The sequence below is a fragment of the Vigna unguiculata genome, chromosome 4, assembly GCF_004118075.2.
Source record: "Vigna unguiculata cultivar IT97K-499-35 chromosome 4, ASM411807v1, whole genome shotgun sequence".
In the NCBI taxonomy this organism is placed as follows: domain Eukaryota; kingdom Viridiplantae; phylum Streptophyta; class Magnoliopsida; order Fabales; family Fabaceae; genus Vigna; species Vigna unguiculata.
The window spans coordinates 26,278,730-26,299,857 of record NC_040282.1 but is presented as its reverse complement, the minus strand read 5'-3'; the positions used below and the strand labels follow the sequence as shown (position 1 = coordinate 26,299,857).

At 28.5% G+C, this 21,128-nt stretch overlaps 1 protein-coding gene across 1 annotated transcript; it reads left to right on the top strand.

Moving 5' to 3' along the window:
* The first annotated feature begins 343 nt into the window (after positions 1-343).
* Positions 344-2,344, top strand: LOC114182199 (cytochrome P450 81E8-like). The gene is made up of 3 exons (XM_028068998.1): positions 344-901; positions 1,054-1,420; positions 1,525-2,344. The coding sequence occupies exons 1-3, from the start codon at positions 387-389 to the stop codon at positions 2,131-2,133; spliced, it is 1,491 nt and encodes a 496-aa protein (XP_027924799.1). The 5' UTR covers positions 344-386; the 3' UTR covers positions 2,134-2,344.
* Positions 2,345-21,128: the final 18,784 nt, after the last annotated feature.

Genomic DNA, 21,128 nt, shown 5'->3' with positions numbered 1-21,128 from the left:
TAATATCCCTTATGTCATTCATGATGTCAAAACCTCTTTCATTTTACTGACCAAATTCATTTAAATTATACTTTGAAGTTGTTATTTACATGTTAATTATTGAAACCTAATTTAAATTACGGCACTAAGTATTTGTATATTTTAAAAAACACGTTAACATACTGGTAATATTTTAAATTATATTTGTATTAGTTGTAATAGACGTTTTACACATGCTGTATAAACAATTGAAAGAGAGAGAGAAAAAAAACTGAGGCCAGCTCACTTGATTTGAGTTTCGGGGTTATCATACTGGACTCTTACTTGCACTCGCCATTTCTCGACCCTTATAAATTGGCAGTATGGGCAATGAGACTCATCATTCATAGCACAACCAAAACTTCAGCATGGCTTTGTTATATTATGGTTTCCTCGTTGTGCTTTTTCTCTATTCTCTTAAGGTCTTGTTCCGATCACGGAAATTCAGAAACCTTCCCCCAGGGCCTCTGGCTTACCCTATAGTAGGAAACCTTTTGCAACTTGAACAACCTTTTCACCGTTTTTTCACTCGCTTGTCAAAAAAACATGGCAAAATCTTCTCTCTCTGGTTCGGCAACCGTCTCGTTATCGTTGCTTCTGACCTACCCGTGGTGCAGGAATGCTTCTCCAAATACGACACCGTGTTGGCCAACCGACCCCACTTTCTCCTCGGCAAACACATCAGTTACAACAACAGCACCATCCTTCACTCCTGTTACGGTGAACATTGGCGCCATCTCCGCCGCATCTTGTCCCTCGAGGTTGTCTCAACGCACCGTTTGAATGCCTCCTACGAAATCCGAAGGGACGAGCTCACCAAACTCTTGCAGAGACTCGCTCGCACCTCGCGCAACGACTTCACTCAAGTGGATCTCAAAAGCATGTGAGTTATTAATAATATCAAACCAATATTTTTTTACGTAACACTGCTTAAACAATCTTACATATAGTTAACAAAAGAGTTTATTATTACGTTACACGTTTATCTTAGTTGTATTACTTCATCTAATGGATAAATGACATGTTTAAATTAAGGGTTATGGAAACGTCGCTCAATACTATGATGAGGCTGGTGTCCGGGAAGAGATTCTACGGTGATGACTGTGATGTGAGTGATGTGGAGAAGGCGAGAGAATTCAGAGGTATCCTGAGAGAGATGGTGTCATTGGCAGGAGTAAACAACCGTGGAGACTTCTTGCCTTTCATGAGGTGGTTTGATTTGGATAATTTGGAGAAGAGGCTCAAGAACATTGGGAAGAGAATCGATACATTCTTGCAATCTATCGTTGATGAACTTCGTGCTTCAAATAAGACTACCAATACTATGATATCTCAGCTCTTGGTTCAACAAAAATCACAACCCGAACAGTACAGCGATCAAATCATCAAGGGACTTTGCATGGTAATTATTTTTGTCCATGCAGATCAATATTTTATTGTTGAAAGTGATGAACTAGTATTTTGGAAAGAAACTAAGAAGGATTGTTATTGTTTTGGATTTTGCAGAGCATGTTACTTGCAGGAACAGACACATCAGCTTTGACTTTGGAATGGGCAATGGCTAATCTATTGAACCATCCAGAAGTTTTAAAGAGGGCTAAAGAAGAGTTAGACGCTCATGTGGGATCAGATCGTCTGGTGGATGAATCAGACATGTCAAAACTTCCTTACATTCTTAACATATTTTTCGAGACAATAAGATTGCATCCTGCTGCTCCACTTTGGTCTCCACATATGTCTTCTGAAGATTGCACCATCGGAGGATATAATCTCCCGAAAAACACGATTCTGTTGGTGAATGCTTGGTCGATTCATCACGATCCAACTTTGTGGAAGAACCCAACAGAATTTAGGCCCGAAAGGTTCGAGAAGGAATGTGAATCAAGCAGTTTGCTTTCATTTGGAATAGGGAGGAGGTCTTGCCCTGGAAACATGTTGGCTCAACGCACTGTGGGTTTAGCTTTGGCTTCATTGATTCAGTGTTTTGAGTGGCAACGAATTGGTAAGGGAGAAATTGATATGACCGAAGCAAAGGGAATCACTATATCAAGGCAAAATCCATTGGATGTTATGTGCAAAGCTCGTCAAATCCCAGCTGTTATGGATCTATATTGATTTCTTGTGTCTAATGATTTTCTAGCAGAATAAATATGGGGTTAGCATGTAACCTGCAGAAATAAGATTGACAGAATAATGTATTGTGTCAAGAAGAAACATGCCTTTATCATGTGATGTGGTGAAAATAGACATATTTGTGTTCATTATACATGATAAGGTTTGTAATCAATTTTTATTATATAGTTTATTTAATGAGTGTTTTGATAAAGTGTATGATTATGATTTAAGATTTTTAATTATGATACTAAAAGTAAACACTTTTCACAATTTTAATTTTAATTATTTTTTATCGTAGAGTTATAATAAGACATTTAAATATTAGATAACATTTTGAGTTGTTATATAATTTTATTTTGAATACCTAATATTCTGCAATACTTATTGAAGGAATATTGATATTATTAAATATTTATAGTATTAATTATAAGTCTACGATTCATGGATTCAAGATAATGACTTTAAATTTTGTACTAAAATTAAAACTTGAGTAGTAAATTGAATGAAGTAAGAAAATGTTTTTTTTCTTAAATTTATCATGTTAAGTTAAATTTTGGAAATATAAATTTATATTATACTTATCAATTCATTCAAAGTCATAGAGGACAAAAGAAATTGATATTCTTATAATTTTTACACAATATTTATTAAAGAAATTAATTTTAATCTGTAATTATATAAAATTTGATATAATTAAATAAGTGATTAATTTTATGTAAAATATTATTCCATTATTTACTAGCATGAAAATATAAATAATATAAAGATGAAAATCAGAAAATATTTTAGTTAAAGGAAAATCGTTAGATTTAATTAAAGTTATTTTAATTTTGAAATTGATAAATAATAGTAAAAGAAATCAACGATTGCTATACACAAAGTGATTGCAATATTTGGAAGAACTAATTTATGATAGTGTAATATCAAATGTTAATATGTTCTCCTTTACAATTTTTCTCCGTCAATTTCTATCTATACAAATATTCTCATATTTATCTCTTTATTCAATGTCATAAATCTTCTCATACTTATCTCTTCATTCTTATATTTATTTTCTTCATTCATTGTCATAAATCTCTTCATCTATATTCATTTTCTTCATCATATTCATTTTGTTTACTTATACTTATCTTCTTTACTCACAATCTTTTCCTTGTCTCCTTCTTAACGCTCATTTTCATCATCCAATAATTCATTTAAAAATTATTGTCATTAGTGTAATTCATATGCAAGCTCAATTAACATTAAAAATAGACTCTATTTAGTGTCATTACCAATATTAAACTAAATAGATTTTAAAATAAAAATACATTAGCATCAGTTTAGTCCATACTAAAATACTTTAATTAAAAATTTAATTTAAAAATTGGTGATGAATTATCACTGATTTAATGCTATTTAGAGCCGGTTTTCAAATTCTAACAGCATTGAATTATTGTCTATACTTTTAAAATTACACACAAGCACCACACAAATATGATATTAGTGCTGATTAATGTTGACTTTTGATTATCACTGAATATCTATTTTCCTGTAGTAAAGACGTAGACTTACCATATTATTAAAAAAAATATTTTCTTAACATTTCAAGACTTGTTTAATTATATATTTAAATCTTTTATGCTACTTATTAGACAACCTTTAAAATAAAATGGATATTTTTTTTTTCGTTGAATATGTTATTAGAACAACTAGTGAGTCAATCACTAATAATTAAGGATATGTACCGACTTCTTGCGTTGTTCAAAATATGAACGTCGTTTAATGTTCTTATTAAAAAGAATTCTTATTAGCTTAGACGCTAAAATAGTGTAGGACCCATTGTTATTTGAAGGAATTAAATGTAAAAAACAATGTGAAAAAGTTTAAATTTGTAATTAGTTAATTAGATAGTTAAATATCATAACTAAACTAAAGAGTTGGAGTATGAAGAATCATATTTTCCTTTCTTGAAATATATGGCCTCTTCCAATTAGGAGTTGGGAGCTGCTAACCAAGTTAAGCTTGGCCATATAATAATTTATATTTTTGTATTATAAATATTAATATACACTTTTATTTTATTTTAAAAATGTATATGGTGTTCTAATATTTACTAAAATAGTACGTCACTACTATTTTAAAATGGGATTAGTAAAAGTTTGCATGAAAACCATTCGTATTGAAGTAGCCATAGAAATGGGAAAAGGTTTGGTTAAGTTGTTCTGAAAGATAATCAAATTTTTTTAAAATTATTTATCTGATTTCGATAGAAAGAAAATAATTTTATAAATAATTCAAAATGTGGAAAAGTTACATCGATGATTTAAAAAGATATAAAAGAAAAACTATAATTCGAATGTTTCAGAACCACACTATTTTCTCAGGTAGGCAATTTTAAAACGAATTCTCAGTATCGACCCCACTGATGCATGCACCACTGAAAAGCCAACGTGTCGAAGTGTAAGTGTTTGGTATTATTTTCTAATTTAGGTAGCGTGAAAGAGAACTAGTAGTCATTTCATTCTTGCATGCCCCCACATGAGTACCGTGTCTGATGCACCCTTCATGGTTACCAGATCCATTAAAATCGTATCTACCTCAAAAAATTTAAATTATAATTTCGTATTTTTTTTTTCAATTTATATTTTTTTAATAAAAATTTATTCTTGATTTCATCTTTTAATAATTATAAAAAATGTTAACATGTTGAATAGTAAACTAATAAAATTTAAAATTCTATAATGTTGGAGGTTAACATGAAAAAATATCAAGTGAGAATTTAAGGTTAATTTAAAGAAAATAAAAATATAATAGGAGATTAATTGTGATAAATTGTGAAATATCCATAGTTACACCATGAAAAGAATAAAACATCACCTATTAAACCTTAATTGCAACATTTTTAAGTATTTTTATTTTAAAAAACATATATCTTAATCAAGAAATTGTCATACCATATAAAAATAATTAATTTTAAGTGCAATAAAAAAAATTCCCTAGTTCAAGCACAATTAACATTTAAAATAGGCTCTAAACCTATACTTTATTGATGCAAATTATGAAGAATAATGGCCTAATTAGGTTAGAAATCCAATTAAAAATATGCAAATTAATTTTGCATGATGCATTTAAAAATAATGCCTAAACTTCTAAAACAAAATAACAAGGGTTCAAATCCAACAATCTATATATTCATTTTTAAGGGATCCAAATCCAATTATTTATATGTTCATTTTTAAGTCCTGAAAGTGTAGAACTCGATGCATCTAAAATCGGTCAAAATTGATATCTACATAAAAAAAATAAACCAAAATATGAGCAAATGTCACATGAGTTACAAATGTGAAAGTAAGTCAATTATTACTAATGAACTTAATTTATTATTAATGAAAGAAAATGAACTAAAAACTAAAAAATAAGATAAATGAAAAGGAAAATCATCGAATAAGAACGCCATAATTGTATGTACAAAATATTGCTAAGATCATATGATATAACATACTGCACTAAACAAAAACTCTAAGTAGTTTTGATGATAACAAACAATGTAAAGTGATGAAAGTATATGATCTTACTTATCTAACATGCTTAACTATGCAAATGAAAGATCCCAAATGATAAACTTATGTGTATCAAGTATTAAAAAGGATATAATATGATTTTATATCTAACACTAATTGTCTACTGAGTATTTTCTAATGAAAAAACATAGAATAAGTTCTTATAATATGATTTTAAATCAAGTAAAAAAATTATCTTATGGACAATTATGCTTGAGCTACCGATAATGTTATATCTATATAATCTATTTGAAATGTTTCCTTTAACAAAAACATTCCTAAATGTTACAGAGGAATAAATCATGCATTTTCTAATCTCAAGATGAAAGGCAAAGATCAAAAGAACTTCAAGTGAATGCATTACATCAAGGTTTTTTAGAAATAATACTCTAAAGATATACCACATTAAATGCATTGATCTACAACATAAAATGTTATTCTTTCATGAGCTACAATGGTTATATTTTATGAAGCTACAAAAACTATACTTGAATGAAAAATCAAAGTATGAGATACAACAATAAGTTACAAAAATAGTGAAAAAGAAACAAAAAGTGAGATTCAGAGAAAGAGATACAATGAGATATCTAATCATTATAAACGGTGGGAGTGTGAAACCTATATGTAATATGCTTCACTTTATGAAGTTATACCATTGTTTGCTTTATTTGTTCTTTTTTTTTTTTTTTGGAGAGTTATTTCTTTGTTATCTTGAGAGTTCTTAATCTCATGAAGAGATTGAGAAAGCTTTTTTGATCTTCAGTTGAAGCTTTTTAATTTTAGCTTTATTTTTGTTTAAATTTAGTCAATATGTACGACTTTATTTAAAATAAAAAAGCAGATATATATTTATTTTAAAATTAAATGGGCGCGAGCATTTTGTAAGATTGAAAAAGTGAGTATAATTTTTCGAGAAAAGTCACCTAATTTTAGTTAATTTTTATGTATTGAATGATCAACTTCAATTTCTCAAAAAATAATGTATAAAAAAAATCAGTTACAAAATAATTAAAGTTATGTGGTTTTGCGACTTTCTCAACAACAACAACAACAAAAAAAGCATTCAATCCATTTGCTAATTTTTCCTTCTTATATGTAGATGCCGAGAGTTATAAATGAATATTCAGAAAAGTAGAAGTTGAAATTAAAGAAATGTGTATATTTATTATAAATTTGGTGTAGTTTCCACATTTTTTTATTTTTAATTTTTTAATAAAATATTCATATAATAACGTAAGTTTATTTGGAGATACATTATTATAGATCGAAATTTATTAAAATATGAACTTTATATATTCTCATGTAAAATAAAAGTTAGAATTAGAAAATGTATATATACGTTTTTTGATAAATATTTGCTATTTTACTTTCATTACAGAGTTAGTTGTTAATTTTCTGAACCTTCAACCAGCTAATCAAAGCATACCACGTCTAAATAAAAAAATATAGAAATATATAAAGTCAAATTTTAACTAATTCTTTCATAATTAATATTTCTTTCATTAATAAGTAGATTTTAATTACTGCAATTTAAAAAAAATTCACTAATAATTATTAACATGAAATATATTTGCAGGTTGAATATCATTGATATTATATCAACTCATCAAAATTAAATACTCGTACTCATTATTTATGATATTCATTAAAAATATTTATTTAATATTTATCATAGATTTTGTCACCAATTTTACCTACACATATGTGTTCGTATGAAATTTTTTGTCATCCAAAAATATATTATTTTAAGTATTTTTTAATATTATTCTTACTAGAAATTAAATTTCAACATGATAGGAATAAAGACTTGTGTTTTTATTGATGTAAGATTTTAGTTTTAACTAAAAAAATATAAAAGGATTAATGTTTTAATCATAGTTTTAAAAGTCGGAGTAAATTGATAAATTAAACTGATTAGTTACTAATCCTTTTAAATATAAAAAATAACTCATAATTGTAATACGGGATAGGCCAAAATTGCATTACAAAACATCCAGTTTTGTCTCTACGTTGTTGGGCCATTCAATTATTAATTAAGCCATCTCAATCTGGTGTATGTGCAACATGACATTCAATACGATGATTAAAAATCTAAGCAGATAAATAAATATATATATATATATATATATATATATATATATATATATATATAAACAATTCTCATATAAGAATTTTAAATATTATTTTATCATAATTATATAAGAATAGTGAAATTAAAATTTATCAATTTAAAATCATTAAGAAATAATATTTATCTTATAATCTTGATTACTAACTAATTTTGTTTATATTACTAATTATATATTACATTAAAATAATTAATTTTTTACTGGTAATTGTTAAGGAGGAGTCGAATTGAATCCACGACCTCTTTCATTCTTCCTTCTAAAATCCTATCATCAAACCAATCTTGTTTCACCAAAAATTGTTAACAAGAGGTTGAACCCACCACTTCCTCTTCCTTTTAACCACCTTATCACTCCTATTTTCTTTTTCTTATCTTTGCTTGAATTGACTTTGGAACACAAGAGTTCAAATGACTATTTTTTTAATTCTTTTTATATTATTAAGGATTTATTTTAATTAAATATGAGGTGTTGGAAAAGTGTAATAAACTATTATAAAAGTATAAAAGGACAACATATTATTTTTATATTTTGAAAAATATATTAAAGAAATAATTGTTTAATTTTAATGCTTTAATTAATAAGATATTTTAAATTTACATGACAATGTTATTACGAATATAGATAAGATGATTTGATGAACGCATGTGTTATATTACATATTGTATTTCTTGGTTAAAGAATTAATTAAGGTGATAGAATGACATAACCCTACAACTTAACATTAATTGAAAGTCTGAATTCACATGCTGCAACAATGCTGAAACTAAGAAAATTAATATTTTAATTGATACAGGTTCTATCAACCTTGCCTCACATAAACCAGTTATGCAACACCAGATCTTAAAAAACAGTAAACAATTTCTTAGTACAATAATTGTCTGCATTGAGCTTCTTTTTTCTACATATTTGTTAACAACTACACTCCACAACATATCTGAATCCTTTATTTTTAACAGTGAGATATGTTTGTAGCATTTATATATCTAATATCTAAATTTGGTCTCATATTCTGAAGCCTAATATTCTAAAGCAATTCGTTATCATAATGATCACACTCATCACCGACCTCAACTCCAACCCCACAACAAAATGTTATTTGATTAATTAGGTCAGAAAAAGACATGTCTAAATGGAGGTATATTGAAACATGGTGTGATTATACGTACATACTGAGGAGGGAAACTTAAAGATGTATGATGGGTGTGACAAAAAGTACAAGAATTACAATTAATACTTGGAGAACATTTGAAGTGTGGTGGAATAGTAATATATGTGGAGAAAATATATTGTTTTAATGAAGGATGAGATCGAATTTCATAATTTGAATAAGGACTAGTGATTAAAAATGTGTTAGTAATGAAATTTGTATGGGCAAGGAAATGAAGACAAGAAAAAGAAAAGGACATGGATGATTGATCGGAGGAATAATACAATAACTAAATATATCAATGTATATGACAAAATTAATTTTTCTAAACTTAAGAATATGTAAGGAGCAACAACAATACAAAATGACAACAATCATAAAAGACAACATCCAATATTTTGAACATCGAAAAATTCTTTCTATGTGAGAAATAAAAAACTCAAGGAGACAAGTCAATCAATCAAACTCTATTAAGATCAAACATGAGTACAAAATAATTAAATCAAAAGCACAACAAGATTACAACCAACCAATACATCAAAGTAATATAATCTAATGTCAAATATGAAGAATAAAGAAAGAAACCAAAGATTGATTTCTCTAACTACAAACCTTCAATTGATTGTCTTAACAATAATTAAGAACCATATGTCGCAAACTTGCTATCAAAATTTGACTCTGATCCGATGACGAATGAAGAAATAATAGTAATTTTATTGAAGTACCTCAGTGAATATGCTAACAAAATTTATTCTCTTTTCTCTCTTTCAAATGTTACGAAAATAACACTTTCTCTTAATCTAGAACACCTTTCTCCACTTGAGTTGGACTTGACTATATTAGATCTTTTAGACACATAGTTGAGAATCCAACCCAACAATAATTTGAGAGATAAATGACGAATGAATTAGTGCATATGAATATATAAAATATAAATTTGTTAGTGATATTTGATGAAGATAGAAGATAACATTCCAATCCATTCAATTTGGAAGGTATTATAGTTATCAGAAAGAATAACAAATTGATAATAAAAATTATTCATAATTATTATCACCTAAAGTTTAAGACTTAGAACATATGAAATGCATAGTTATAAAGTTAAGGAAAATTACTACTACAAGTCAAATGTAATAAGTCATTATAATTGGGTTGAGTTGTATGAGTGACATTCAATTCACTTTAAGATTTTTTAAATAATAACAAATTTTAGTGATTAAAACAATTAGTCATTATAGTAACCAATTTAGATACCAATTTATAAATTAAAAATTATTGATAACTAAAATAGCTTCTAAATTGGTGTCTAAATTGACCATTATAGTGAATTGGTCTTTAAATTGGTCACTGACATTAGTTATCAAGATTTTGGGTCTCTAAATTGGTTTCTAATAGTTACTAATTTAGAGACCAATTTCTTTGGTAGCCAAAACCTTGGTAGCTAATGTTACTGACCAATTCATTATTAATGATCAATTTAGAAACTATTTTAACTACCAATATTTTTTATTTTATTAATTGATATTTAAATTGGTCACTATAATAATTAATTATTTTTTGTCACTAAAATTGGTCATTATTTAGAATTTTTGTTGTAGTGATTCTTGTAGAGAAAGAATCAGTTAAAATAACGAAGGAAAAATAAGAAGTGCGATAATAAATTAAACAAAACCATAATGCATGTTAGAAGTGAGTTTTAAGCCTAACTCAACTCCACAAAATCGGCTTGTAAAATGAGGTTTGTACATCACTTATATATTGTTAATTGGCCTTATCCCTAGTCGATGTGAGATTTCCAATACACCCCCACGTCGAGGTATATTCATCTCGTGCGTGGGACTAGAAATTAGTGGGTGGTCCGTTAGCGGCCTGATATCGGATAGACCAGAAGGTCCAAGAAAGCTCGCTATGATAGACTCTAACTTGGCTCTGATACCATGTTAGAAGTGGGCTTTAAGCCTAACTCAACCCTACAAAACCGGCTTGTAAGGTGAGGTTTGTATCTCACTTATATATTATGAAATTGCCTTATCTCTAGTCGATGTGAGACTTCCAACAATTCGTAAACAATTTTGCTCAAAAAATAATTTTATAACATATAAAAATGTTACACTACCTTTTAACTTTAGAAAAATTAATAAGTTTGTGATTTATTTCACTATGTAAAGGCTAATTTAGTCATATTCCATGTAGTTAGTACAACCAATAGAAGAACATTGTCGCAAGCTTCAATATCCCATATGAAACTATCAAATACATTTTTGTATGGTGTTAAACAAAACTTTTATCATTAAAAACATATGCATAAACACTTGGCTCCTATTGGCATTAATAACTTAAACCAAGTGTACTGCAATTCACCATGTTTCTTTTGTTAATTCAAACACAGACAAACATTCCTTATCTTTCCTTTTCAAGACACCCATATTTCAAAGAAGTTGATAAAGCAACAATTCACAAATCAAACAAATTAACCCAATTGAACCTTTTCAAACAGATCACAGATTACAAGAAAAACTGATATTACCAATGACTAAAATCTGTCGGTAAATCAAAATTACCGATTATCAAAAATTTATCAGTAAAATCATCATTATTAATTTTATCAATGAAACAAGAATTTCGTCAGTAATTACCGACAAAAAAATTTGTCATAACATGACACAATGTTGACCATTATCATAACATGACACAATAAATTCTTGACATTTGTACTCTATAACTAACAAAAGTGCTATGACATTAACTACCCTTTAAAATTGTCCATTTAAGTTTATTTAACAATGTTAAGACAACAAGCACGAAAGCAAAGGAATATAATAGCATGGAGCCTTCACATATGCCACATACATAGTTGTCAACCATACTTGAATTAATGTGATCGGGCTACACCATGTTCAAGAAGTATAGTTAAAATTTTATTTATCTTTAAGGTAGTGTGTAAATTTTGCTAAAATGACGGCGAAGATGGATAATATTATGTTTATCACTCTTCCTTTTCTCAAACTTAATCTTTTCATTAAGTAAAGTTGACAATGAATTGTTCTTTGTTATTGTTGTAAACGTTGTTGTATTTTTCTTGACCAGTTTGTCCTCTGTTTATAGTTGTTGAAAATTTAGTCATTGGAGTTTTGCTAAATCTAAATTTTGCATCTTCCCGGATATTTCTTCGTATAAAAAGTCTTGATCATTTATTCAAAATGATCTTTGTAAGTTCGCTTGAAATTCCATATGCTTTCCTTAAATTTTTGTGATGTTCTTTCTTTCTTTAATTTAATGAGAATTTGCTTTTGGAAACTTAACTTTGATTTAAGTGGAAAGATAGAAAAGAAATACTCAATAAGTGTGACACTATCTAATTTATATCAAGGGACTGGCATCCAAAAGTATATTAGAATTGTCAACAAAAATGTTGAGGTACAAGTTTCATATGTATGTAATTACCTCTATATGGGGTCTCTAAGTAATTATTATGAATTACAGAATTTACCTACAAATTTAGAAATTTATATATAATTATTATTTATGAAGTTTCTATGTACGGATTATTTTTAATCCATTAGTAATTAACTATTACCTACAAATGTATAATATTTTCTACTAATTTTGATTATATGTAATCTTGGTTTTTCTTATAATTGCGGTTAGAATTTTTAAAAACAACCCAAATTAAATAGGATCAAAATATATTTTAAATACCATTTTATGTATTTATTTATTATTATTATTATCTCCTTTTGTAGCCACATTATTTTTATTTTCATATTTTACTTCAAAATTTTATCGTTAATTATTTTTATCCATTTTCTTCAATTATAATTAGTGACAACACATTATTTATTTTGTAGATAGTTTTATAATTAGAAAATTGATTAAATTTAAAAAAACGGTCAAATCAAACAAAAAACAATCAAATTTAAAGAGATTGTTACTTAAAAAATAAAGGCTTAAATACCTTTTTAGTCCTCATTTTCGTAGTGTTTGTTGCAGATGGTCCTCATTTTGACAGAATGTTTAAAATGGTCCTCATTTTTACCGAATGTTTAAAATGGTCCTCATTTTCGTAATTTGTGTTTTATTTGGTCCTTTTCAGTAACGCCGTTTAAATCATTAACGGAGATTGTACAGGTGGCACAGTTTGTATTAGGGTGTGTTACGTGTACTATACATATGTGGTAATTAGATATTTGGGGATAAATAAGTGAGCTAGGGTTTTGGTAAAAAATGTTTGGGTAGTTGGTGAGTTTTGGCAATCTTGTTCCTCCATTCCTAATTGGTGTTGCTGCAATCTTCTTCTTCCTGCAATTCCATTATATAAGTATGTTACGGTCTCAATCTTCTTCCTTTACCTCTGGTTGTAATCGTTGGAGACAACCGTGTTGTATCACTTCGTGGACTATTGGTGGTTCAATGAGAAATGGACTAACCCCAATTTGTAGCTGCGGAGAGATGGCAATTGTGAGGATGACAAGAACTCCAAAGAATATTGGTAGAAAATTTTGGGTACAATATGTTTTTATTTTTGTGTTAATAATAAATTGATTTTAATATTTGGTTTATTGATTTACAGAGTGGTGGTTCCAATAATGTGGGCTCCAACTTTTTCAAATGGTGGTGTTGATGAAAAGAATGTCGTCATCATGACACAAATGAGGCAAATTAATGATTTGGAGAAGTCATTGAAGGTTGCTGAGAAGAGGCTGCAATTAGTAATAGGGTTCACTTGTGTTGTTATTGTATTATTCGTACTGTTATTGTGTGTATCTTTTAAAGTCTAATCTGTTTTGTACTATTGTTAAATGAAGAAATGAATTAGTTTGATTATGTTGATATTAGTCCCAACATGTTCAAAATGACATCTTAATCTGAGCATTGAAAATGAAGTAAGTGATATTGATCTAAGCTTGGGAAAAATTAAATTGATATAAGTATGGAAGAAGTTAAATTCATAACATTAATTCATCCTCATCAAAATGCACTACATCAATGTTTGGCAAAAGTGAAATTGAACGAAGTTTAAGGAAAGTCAAAATGCAGTACATCAATAATGAATTCTACATCAGAAATTCCAAAAAATAAATAAGACGTTTGTAGTTGCTATCATGACCTCCTCCTAATCTGTGATTTCATCCTAAATTGCTGAGATGGTTCTTCTGGTATTGGTAGTGGTGCTGCAAGGAAGAAGAAGATTGGGACCGTAGCATACCTATATAATGGGATTGCAGGAAGAAGAAGATTGCAACAACACCAATTAGGAATGGAGGAACAAGATTGCCAAAACTCACCAACTACCCAAACATTCCTTACCAAAACCCTAGCTCATTTATTTATCCCAAATATCTAATTATCACATCTGTACAGTACACGTAACACACCCTAATACAAACCATGTCACCTGTACAATGCTCCGTTAATGATTTAAACGGCGTTACAGAAAAGGACCAAATAAAACACGAATTGCGAAAATAAGAACCATTTTAAACATTCGGTAAAAATGAGGATCATTTTAAACATTCTGTCAAAATGAGGACCATCCGCAACAAACATTATGAAAATGAGGACCAAAAAGGTATTTAAGCCAAAATTAAAAAGCTAAAATAATTATTTTAATTTAAAAAAAGTATTTAAAATATAAAATTGGAAAACAAAAGTAGATAAAAAAAATCCTATATATAGGTATAGATAATTATTATAATTTTATATTTTTAAACTTCTTGTACTTGAAATTAATTTTGGTATATGATATATTTCTTTCGTAAAAAAAATATATACAATGACACGTCGCAATTAAAATTTAATGGATGCTGGTTTATTTTCTTCATATTGCAACTATTTGACATATGAGAGTTGATCACAATCAACCTATTATTCTACTTTTATGTCCTTTAAGTTAATCTAAAAATATAACTTGATATTTATTCCTCCCACAATAATATAGTATTTTATCTTTAATAATTTCAAATATTTACAATTATGTTTTATTTGTTTATTCAGTAATACATTAACATTCTTTATATTATTAAACGATGAAAGCAAGCATAAATATTTGATTCAAAAATTATAAACAAGAAATTAAATACGAAAAAAAATCTAAAAAAAATTATAAAAATATTTAATTTTGTTTAGAAAAAATTGGTCTGAATTTTCTTGTTTCGAACATGAGCTTTGAAAGAGATAATAGGACAAAAGAGAAAAAAGAACAGTTACCAAACAAAAATAAAACATAGCCATATATTGAAGTTCTGCATTATAGTTATGAATTTATAAAGATCGAGAAATGACGAGAGAAAAAAAAATATAGAAAATGGTAAGGCACGGTTAGGGATGGCAACGGGACGGGACGGGGACGAGTTTCGCTATCCCATATCCATCTCCATAAAAAATATTTATCCCTATCCCCATACTCAAACTCAACGGGTATCAAACTTTTGTCTCATCCCCATCCCCACCGGGTAACGGGTATAATTTAGTACCCATACTCATACTCGTTGTCTTACCACTTCAATGTTAATTTTAATTATTTTTTATAAAATAATAAAAATTATGGTAAAAGAAACATAATATTATCAAATATATAGGACGATGGTTGTTTCTTCAATATCAATTACTTTGAAATAAATTATAATTGTTTACATTTTAGATTAGAATACCAAATAAAATTTCATTAGAACAAAAATATTTATTAAATTTGCAAACATTAATGAAACCTAGTTGATAAAATTTAAAAATATTTTTTAAAATATAAAAGAAAAACAAATATTCAAATTAAAATATATTTTAAATGTTTGTTTACTTCAATTTCTTAAATTCTAATCAATATTTATTTTATACACTAATAAAAGTTAGGTTAAGTTATTCCTTTGGTCTTCATTTTCGTAACAAAATATCAATTTGGTCCCTCAATTTTTTTTATCTTAATTTGGTCCTTATTTTGGAAAATTTGATGCAATCAAGTCCTTTCTGTTAGTGGTGTAGTAACGATGTTAAATGTTGTGTCATGTGTCAGTTTCTAGATTTTTTGAATATTTTATTATTTTTTGAATTTTTTTATTATTTTTTTTAAATTTTTTTAAAAGAATTACAAATTTGCCACGTGTCAAGCTGACATCGTGTCACGTGACCGTGACAGTGTCACGTGTCACAATTATGCCAGATGTCATTTTCTCATTTTCAATTTGGTCCCTATATTTTAATTTTTGTCTCAATTTAGTCCCAAATTTTATAAAAATTGTGCAATTTCGCTTCTCTCCAAATTGAAACAAAAATTAACTTTTATATAAATGTTATACAAATATTCTTATTAAATTTGATTTTTTTTATTCAAATTGATAATTTTATTACATATTTTAGACAAAACTAAGTTTATTTAAATTTGTTTCACATTCAATTTTACCTAAAATTGTTTTCAAATTTTAAATTTATTTGTTTTTTATTGTTACATAAACTAGTTAATTTTTCTTAAATTTATATAATTATTCTTTTTACACCAACTAAAACATTTGTATAAAAATTATTGAATTTTACACATTTTAAAATATGCAATTATTTAAAATATAAATTCAAATAAAAAACAATATTAAAGTATGATGTAATAAAATATCAATATAATTTATGATTTTTTTTTGTTATTAGCATTATTTTTTATTAACAACTTTAAAATAATTTTAAATAAAGTTTGATGTAAAATATAAATTAAAATAAACTTAATCTTGTTAAAAATATTAACTTGAATTATCAAATTTGATAGAAATATTTGTGCACATTTATATACAAATTTAATTTGGTTTAAATTTGGAGAGGGACAAAATTACACCATTTTTACAAAAAATTGAGAATAAATTGAGACAAAAATTAAAATACCGGGACCAAATTGAGAATAAGGAAATGACACCTGGCATAATTGTGACACGTGACACTATCACTACCATGTGACACGATGTCAGCTTGACACGTGGCAAATTTGTTAATTTTTTAAAAAAAATTTAAAAAATAAAAAAAAAATTAAAAAAAAATTAATAAAAAATTCAAAAAATTCAGAAACTTACACATGGCGCCCCATTTAACACCGTTACTGCACCACTAACGGAAAAAACTTGATTGCATCAAATTTCCCAAAATAGGGACCAAATTGAGATAAAAAAAAATTGAGGGACCAAATTGATATTTTACTACGAAAATAGGGACCAAAGAAATTATTTAACCAAAAAGTTATAATACATCACTTGATCAAAATGCCGCAAAAGATCTTTTGAACTCCAATATATGTTATGGTGATAAAAAAATATTCATGGCAATTACATTAAATTTTTATATTGTAATAAATAAAAGTTATTTATACAATTATAATGAAAATATTACAGTATGATTGATAATGAGTTAGAAAATAAAAAATAATTAGATAAATATATCAAAAGAGTATTCTACATGATTAAAATAAACAATAATAAAAGTATTAAAAAATAACAAATGTGTGTCTTAGAAACAATTTGAGAGTCTACTAAAAGAAATCGCACAAAGGAAAATAAATGTATAATTAAGGACATGATAAGATGAAAAATACCTTAGAGATCTATTTTTTTTTCAAATATCAACATATATACTCAATGGTCAATAAATAACAAAAATTATTTTAGAGAAACAAAAAAAATTGTTTAAATGAAACAAAAATTATTAATAATAAGTAAAGATTTTTTTTTATATTACCTTGTAAATGAAAGGTTTATGCTATTAAACACTTAAATTGAGAGTATTAAACATTCTCATGTGAAAGGAAAATATACAATAAATAAAAATATTAAAAAATGATATAAATATTCAAATGTGAGACATAAAAAATTTTAATTACATACATCATTTTAACATAATTACATAAAGATTTATGATAAGATGAAAAATATATTGGATACGAATGAGTTTCATACAAACCAAATAATTAGAAGAAATAAAAAATATAAAGTATATATATATATATATATATATATATATATATATATATATATATATATATATATATATATATATATATATGGTTACTTAATTAATTATGAAGATTTTAATAATTTAAGCGGGAATAGAGATATGGCCGGGACGAGTATTATGGCGGGGATATGTACATCTCCATCCCCATACCCAATTAAAAAAGTCGGGGATTCCCCATACCCATACCCAGTCAATGCGGAGATTCCCCGTCAACTCGAAGACGAATTCAGACAATACCTACGAAAATGAGTTTATTTGCCATTTCTAGGCACGATTCAGTCCGCAATCCCCGGAACTCACAGATGTGACAGGTCAGAGTTTTCTTTTTCAATTTTTAATATAACGCACCTAAAACGCTCAAATTGATTTGTTATAAAATATTAGAAATTTTAACGTTGTTTTTAAAACATACGAATACGTAGTATCATAATTTAGATTCTTTGAAGTAGACACGGTACTGGGCATTGGGTTCAGGTGGGGCATGTATACACACTTCTTTCTTTCTTTTCTCTCCCTCGCTACCTAATGAAATGAGAATACCAAACACAACTACTGCCCGTTGCCTTCGAGGAATGCATGCATGGGTGGGGTACTCAGATTTTTTTTTTTTCCTGGTACCTAACTACAAAAGTAATGTCGCTTTTAAACCTTTCAATATAATCTTTTATACTTTTTTTTACCATCATTATTATTGATTCAATAATTTATTTCACGATTTCAATCATTTTCAAAATTATTTTTAATTGAAATTAGAGAAATATTATTTAAGAGATTCTTTTTGTAACGTCCCATTTAATTTAATAGATAAATCTAATTAAACAAAACATTACATAAATTATAATATCCAAAGGCATGAGACTTAAAATATAAAAATTTTACAGTCATCCAAATATACCTAAAAGGAAAACAAAGACACTACACAATGTCAGGAATATAAAAGTTCACAGTTATCTGACATAACTCGCTCATAAGCAAGATACTACATAGGCAACAGTGCCTATAGGGAGTACTCGAGGGAATGAGATCCAACCCAAGCCGGGCTACATTGCAGAGTTTTCATCACCCTGGTGACCACTAGGGGTTTTCACATCTACTCATATCAATAAATTGATGATCATTGCAAAAAGGAAAAACCACACACAAGACAAACACAAGCAAAAAGAAAGGGTAAGCTAGAGTATAAATTATTTTCACATGTTATGGCACGCAAGTACTTAAAACAGATCATAAACATGCAACAAGACAGGCAAACAATCATGTGATAGCAACCAAGCAAGACTCTAAGACTCAATTATCCGGATACATATAATCGATCGGATTCATTAGATGTTTGCACTTGTGATGGCCTCTACTGCTCTGCAGAGCCATTGCCAATGGGTTTCACCCTACCACGCACAAGGTTAGCCTTCAAACATCTAAGGCCATTATCCTGCCAAAGACTAGGGCCTACTGCTACTCTCACCACTTGAGTCAGTCCGATCTACGTGAGACTTGACTCTTTAGAGTTTCAGGATGCAATCCTTACTTGAATCCTTACTAAATTATATACACTAAGGCACCACCACGAAACCTTACTAAGAGGTTTGTGGAATTACGTCCATCACATTAGGCACCACCATGAAGTCTCACCTAGAGGTTCATGGAATTACGTCCATCACATACGACACCACCATGAGATCTCACCGAGAGATTCATGGAATTACGTCTAACTAATACCATAGCCATGTCTCACCAACGAACCATAGATTTATCATGCATACCAATCTCATGCAAATATACAACCAACCAACCAACCATGATACATGCATTTACTCATACCAAGCTCATAAATTCCAGTTTCATTGTGTTATATAGAATACATACAAGGCATCATACATAACTTTTAAAGTGACAAGCCAACCAATCATTAGAAACATACACTTATCCAATCAACACTGTCAATCTCGCTCAAGCTAGGGAGCTCTCGCTCAGGCGAGAGGAATCTCTCGCTCAAGCTACCAGATCTCGTTGGGCGAGATTGCAAACAGTGGGCACTTCGAGGTCTCGCTCAAGCTAGCCCATCTCGCTCAGGCGAGAGGCCTTCGCTTAGGCGAGTCCTCAAAATAGAGAGAGGGGTGAGTTGTTGCTGTTCTCGCTCAAGCGAGAGCTCCTTGCTTAAACGAGAGCTTTTCATTTTGGGCGAGCACCCAGCTCGCCTGGGCGAGTTCAGTAGAACCCACCTACTCTCATGCGTGCCAAACCAGATTCCAACCACACCAAGAGCACAAATAGTATATTATCACACATTCAATAGTACATATCAAGCACTCATAACATAAACAGATCCAATCAGGAAAAATAACGTAAAAATAGTGAAACCCTAGCTTCCCTTACCTTATCGAAAGCTACTGTGAGGGGGTTTAGGCACGAGCAAAATGGCACCACAACTCTAAGAACAGTTTTGTGAGCTGAAAATACCAACACCAGAACGAAGACAGGTTACTACGATGAACCCTAGCTGGAACTACAAAAGTAAAACTAGAAAAGATAAGGTATGGGTTGAGGACCAACTCACGTGGAGTAAAACTGGAGTTTACTAGCTCGACGAAGAATGAGAGGCAAACCCTAGCAAAGCTCTGTTGTAGAAAAAGAGAAAGTGAGTGAAAGAGCTATTTTTGGCAAAGTGCAAAATGAAAGGAAACAAGTGGTTGTAAGGGGTCTTTGGAACATCCTATGGACTGGCCTTAGGCCCAACAGTTAAGGACAAACCCATTGTTTTAGGACAGAAAATAAAAGGGGCTTACACTTTCAAAATCATTTAACCAAACCCTTTATCATTGAAATGAGAGATAATGCCAATTTCTATAACTGGGTGTAGATCTCACTTTATTAGTTAATTTTATAAGGTTGTTTTAGATTTAAAATTCATTTTTTGATAGATGTAAGACTCATGAATTATAGTATATTCTAACAAAGTTTGTTATTTGCTGGATATATTATTTCACTTGTTATTGGATCACCCATCAATATCTAGTTTGATGAGTGATATGTATATGTTTCGGTGTGAAAAAGTGTGTTGAAAATTTTATAACAATTAGAAATAAAACCAATTTACACTGTATAACCTTAACTTAAACGCCCACTTTGTAAGATTGATTTATATTTAAAATAAATTTATTAATTTGTTGTATTATTTGAATACAATATATATTAAAAATA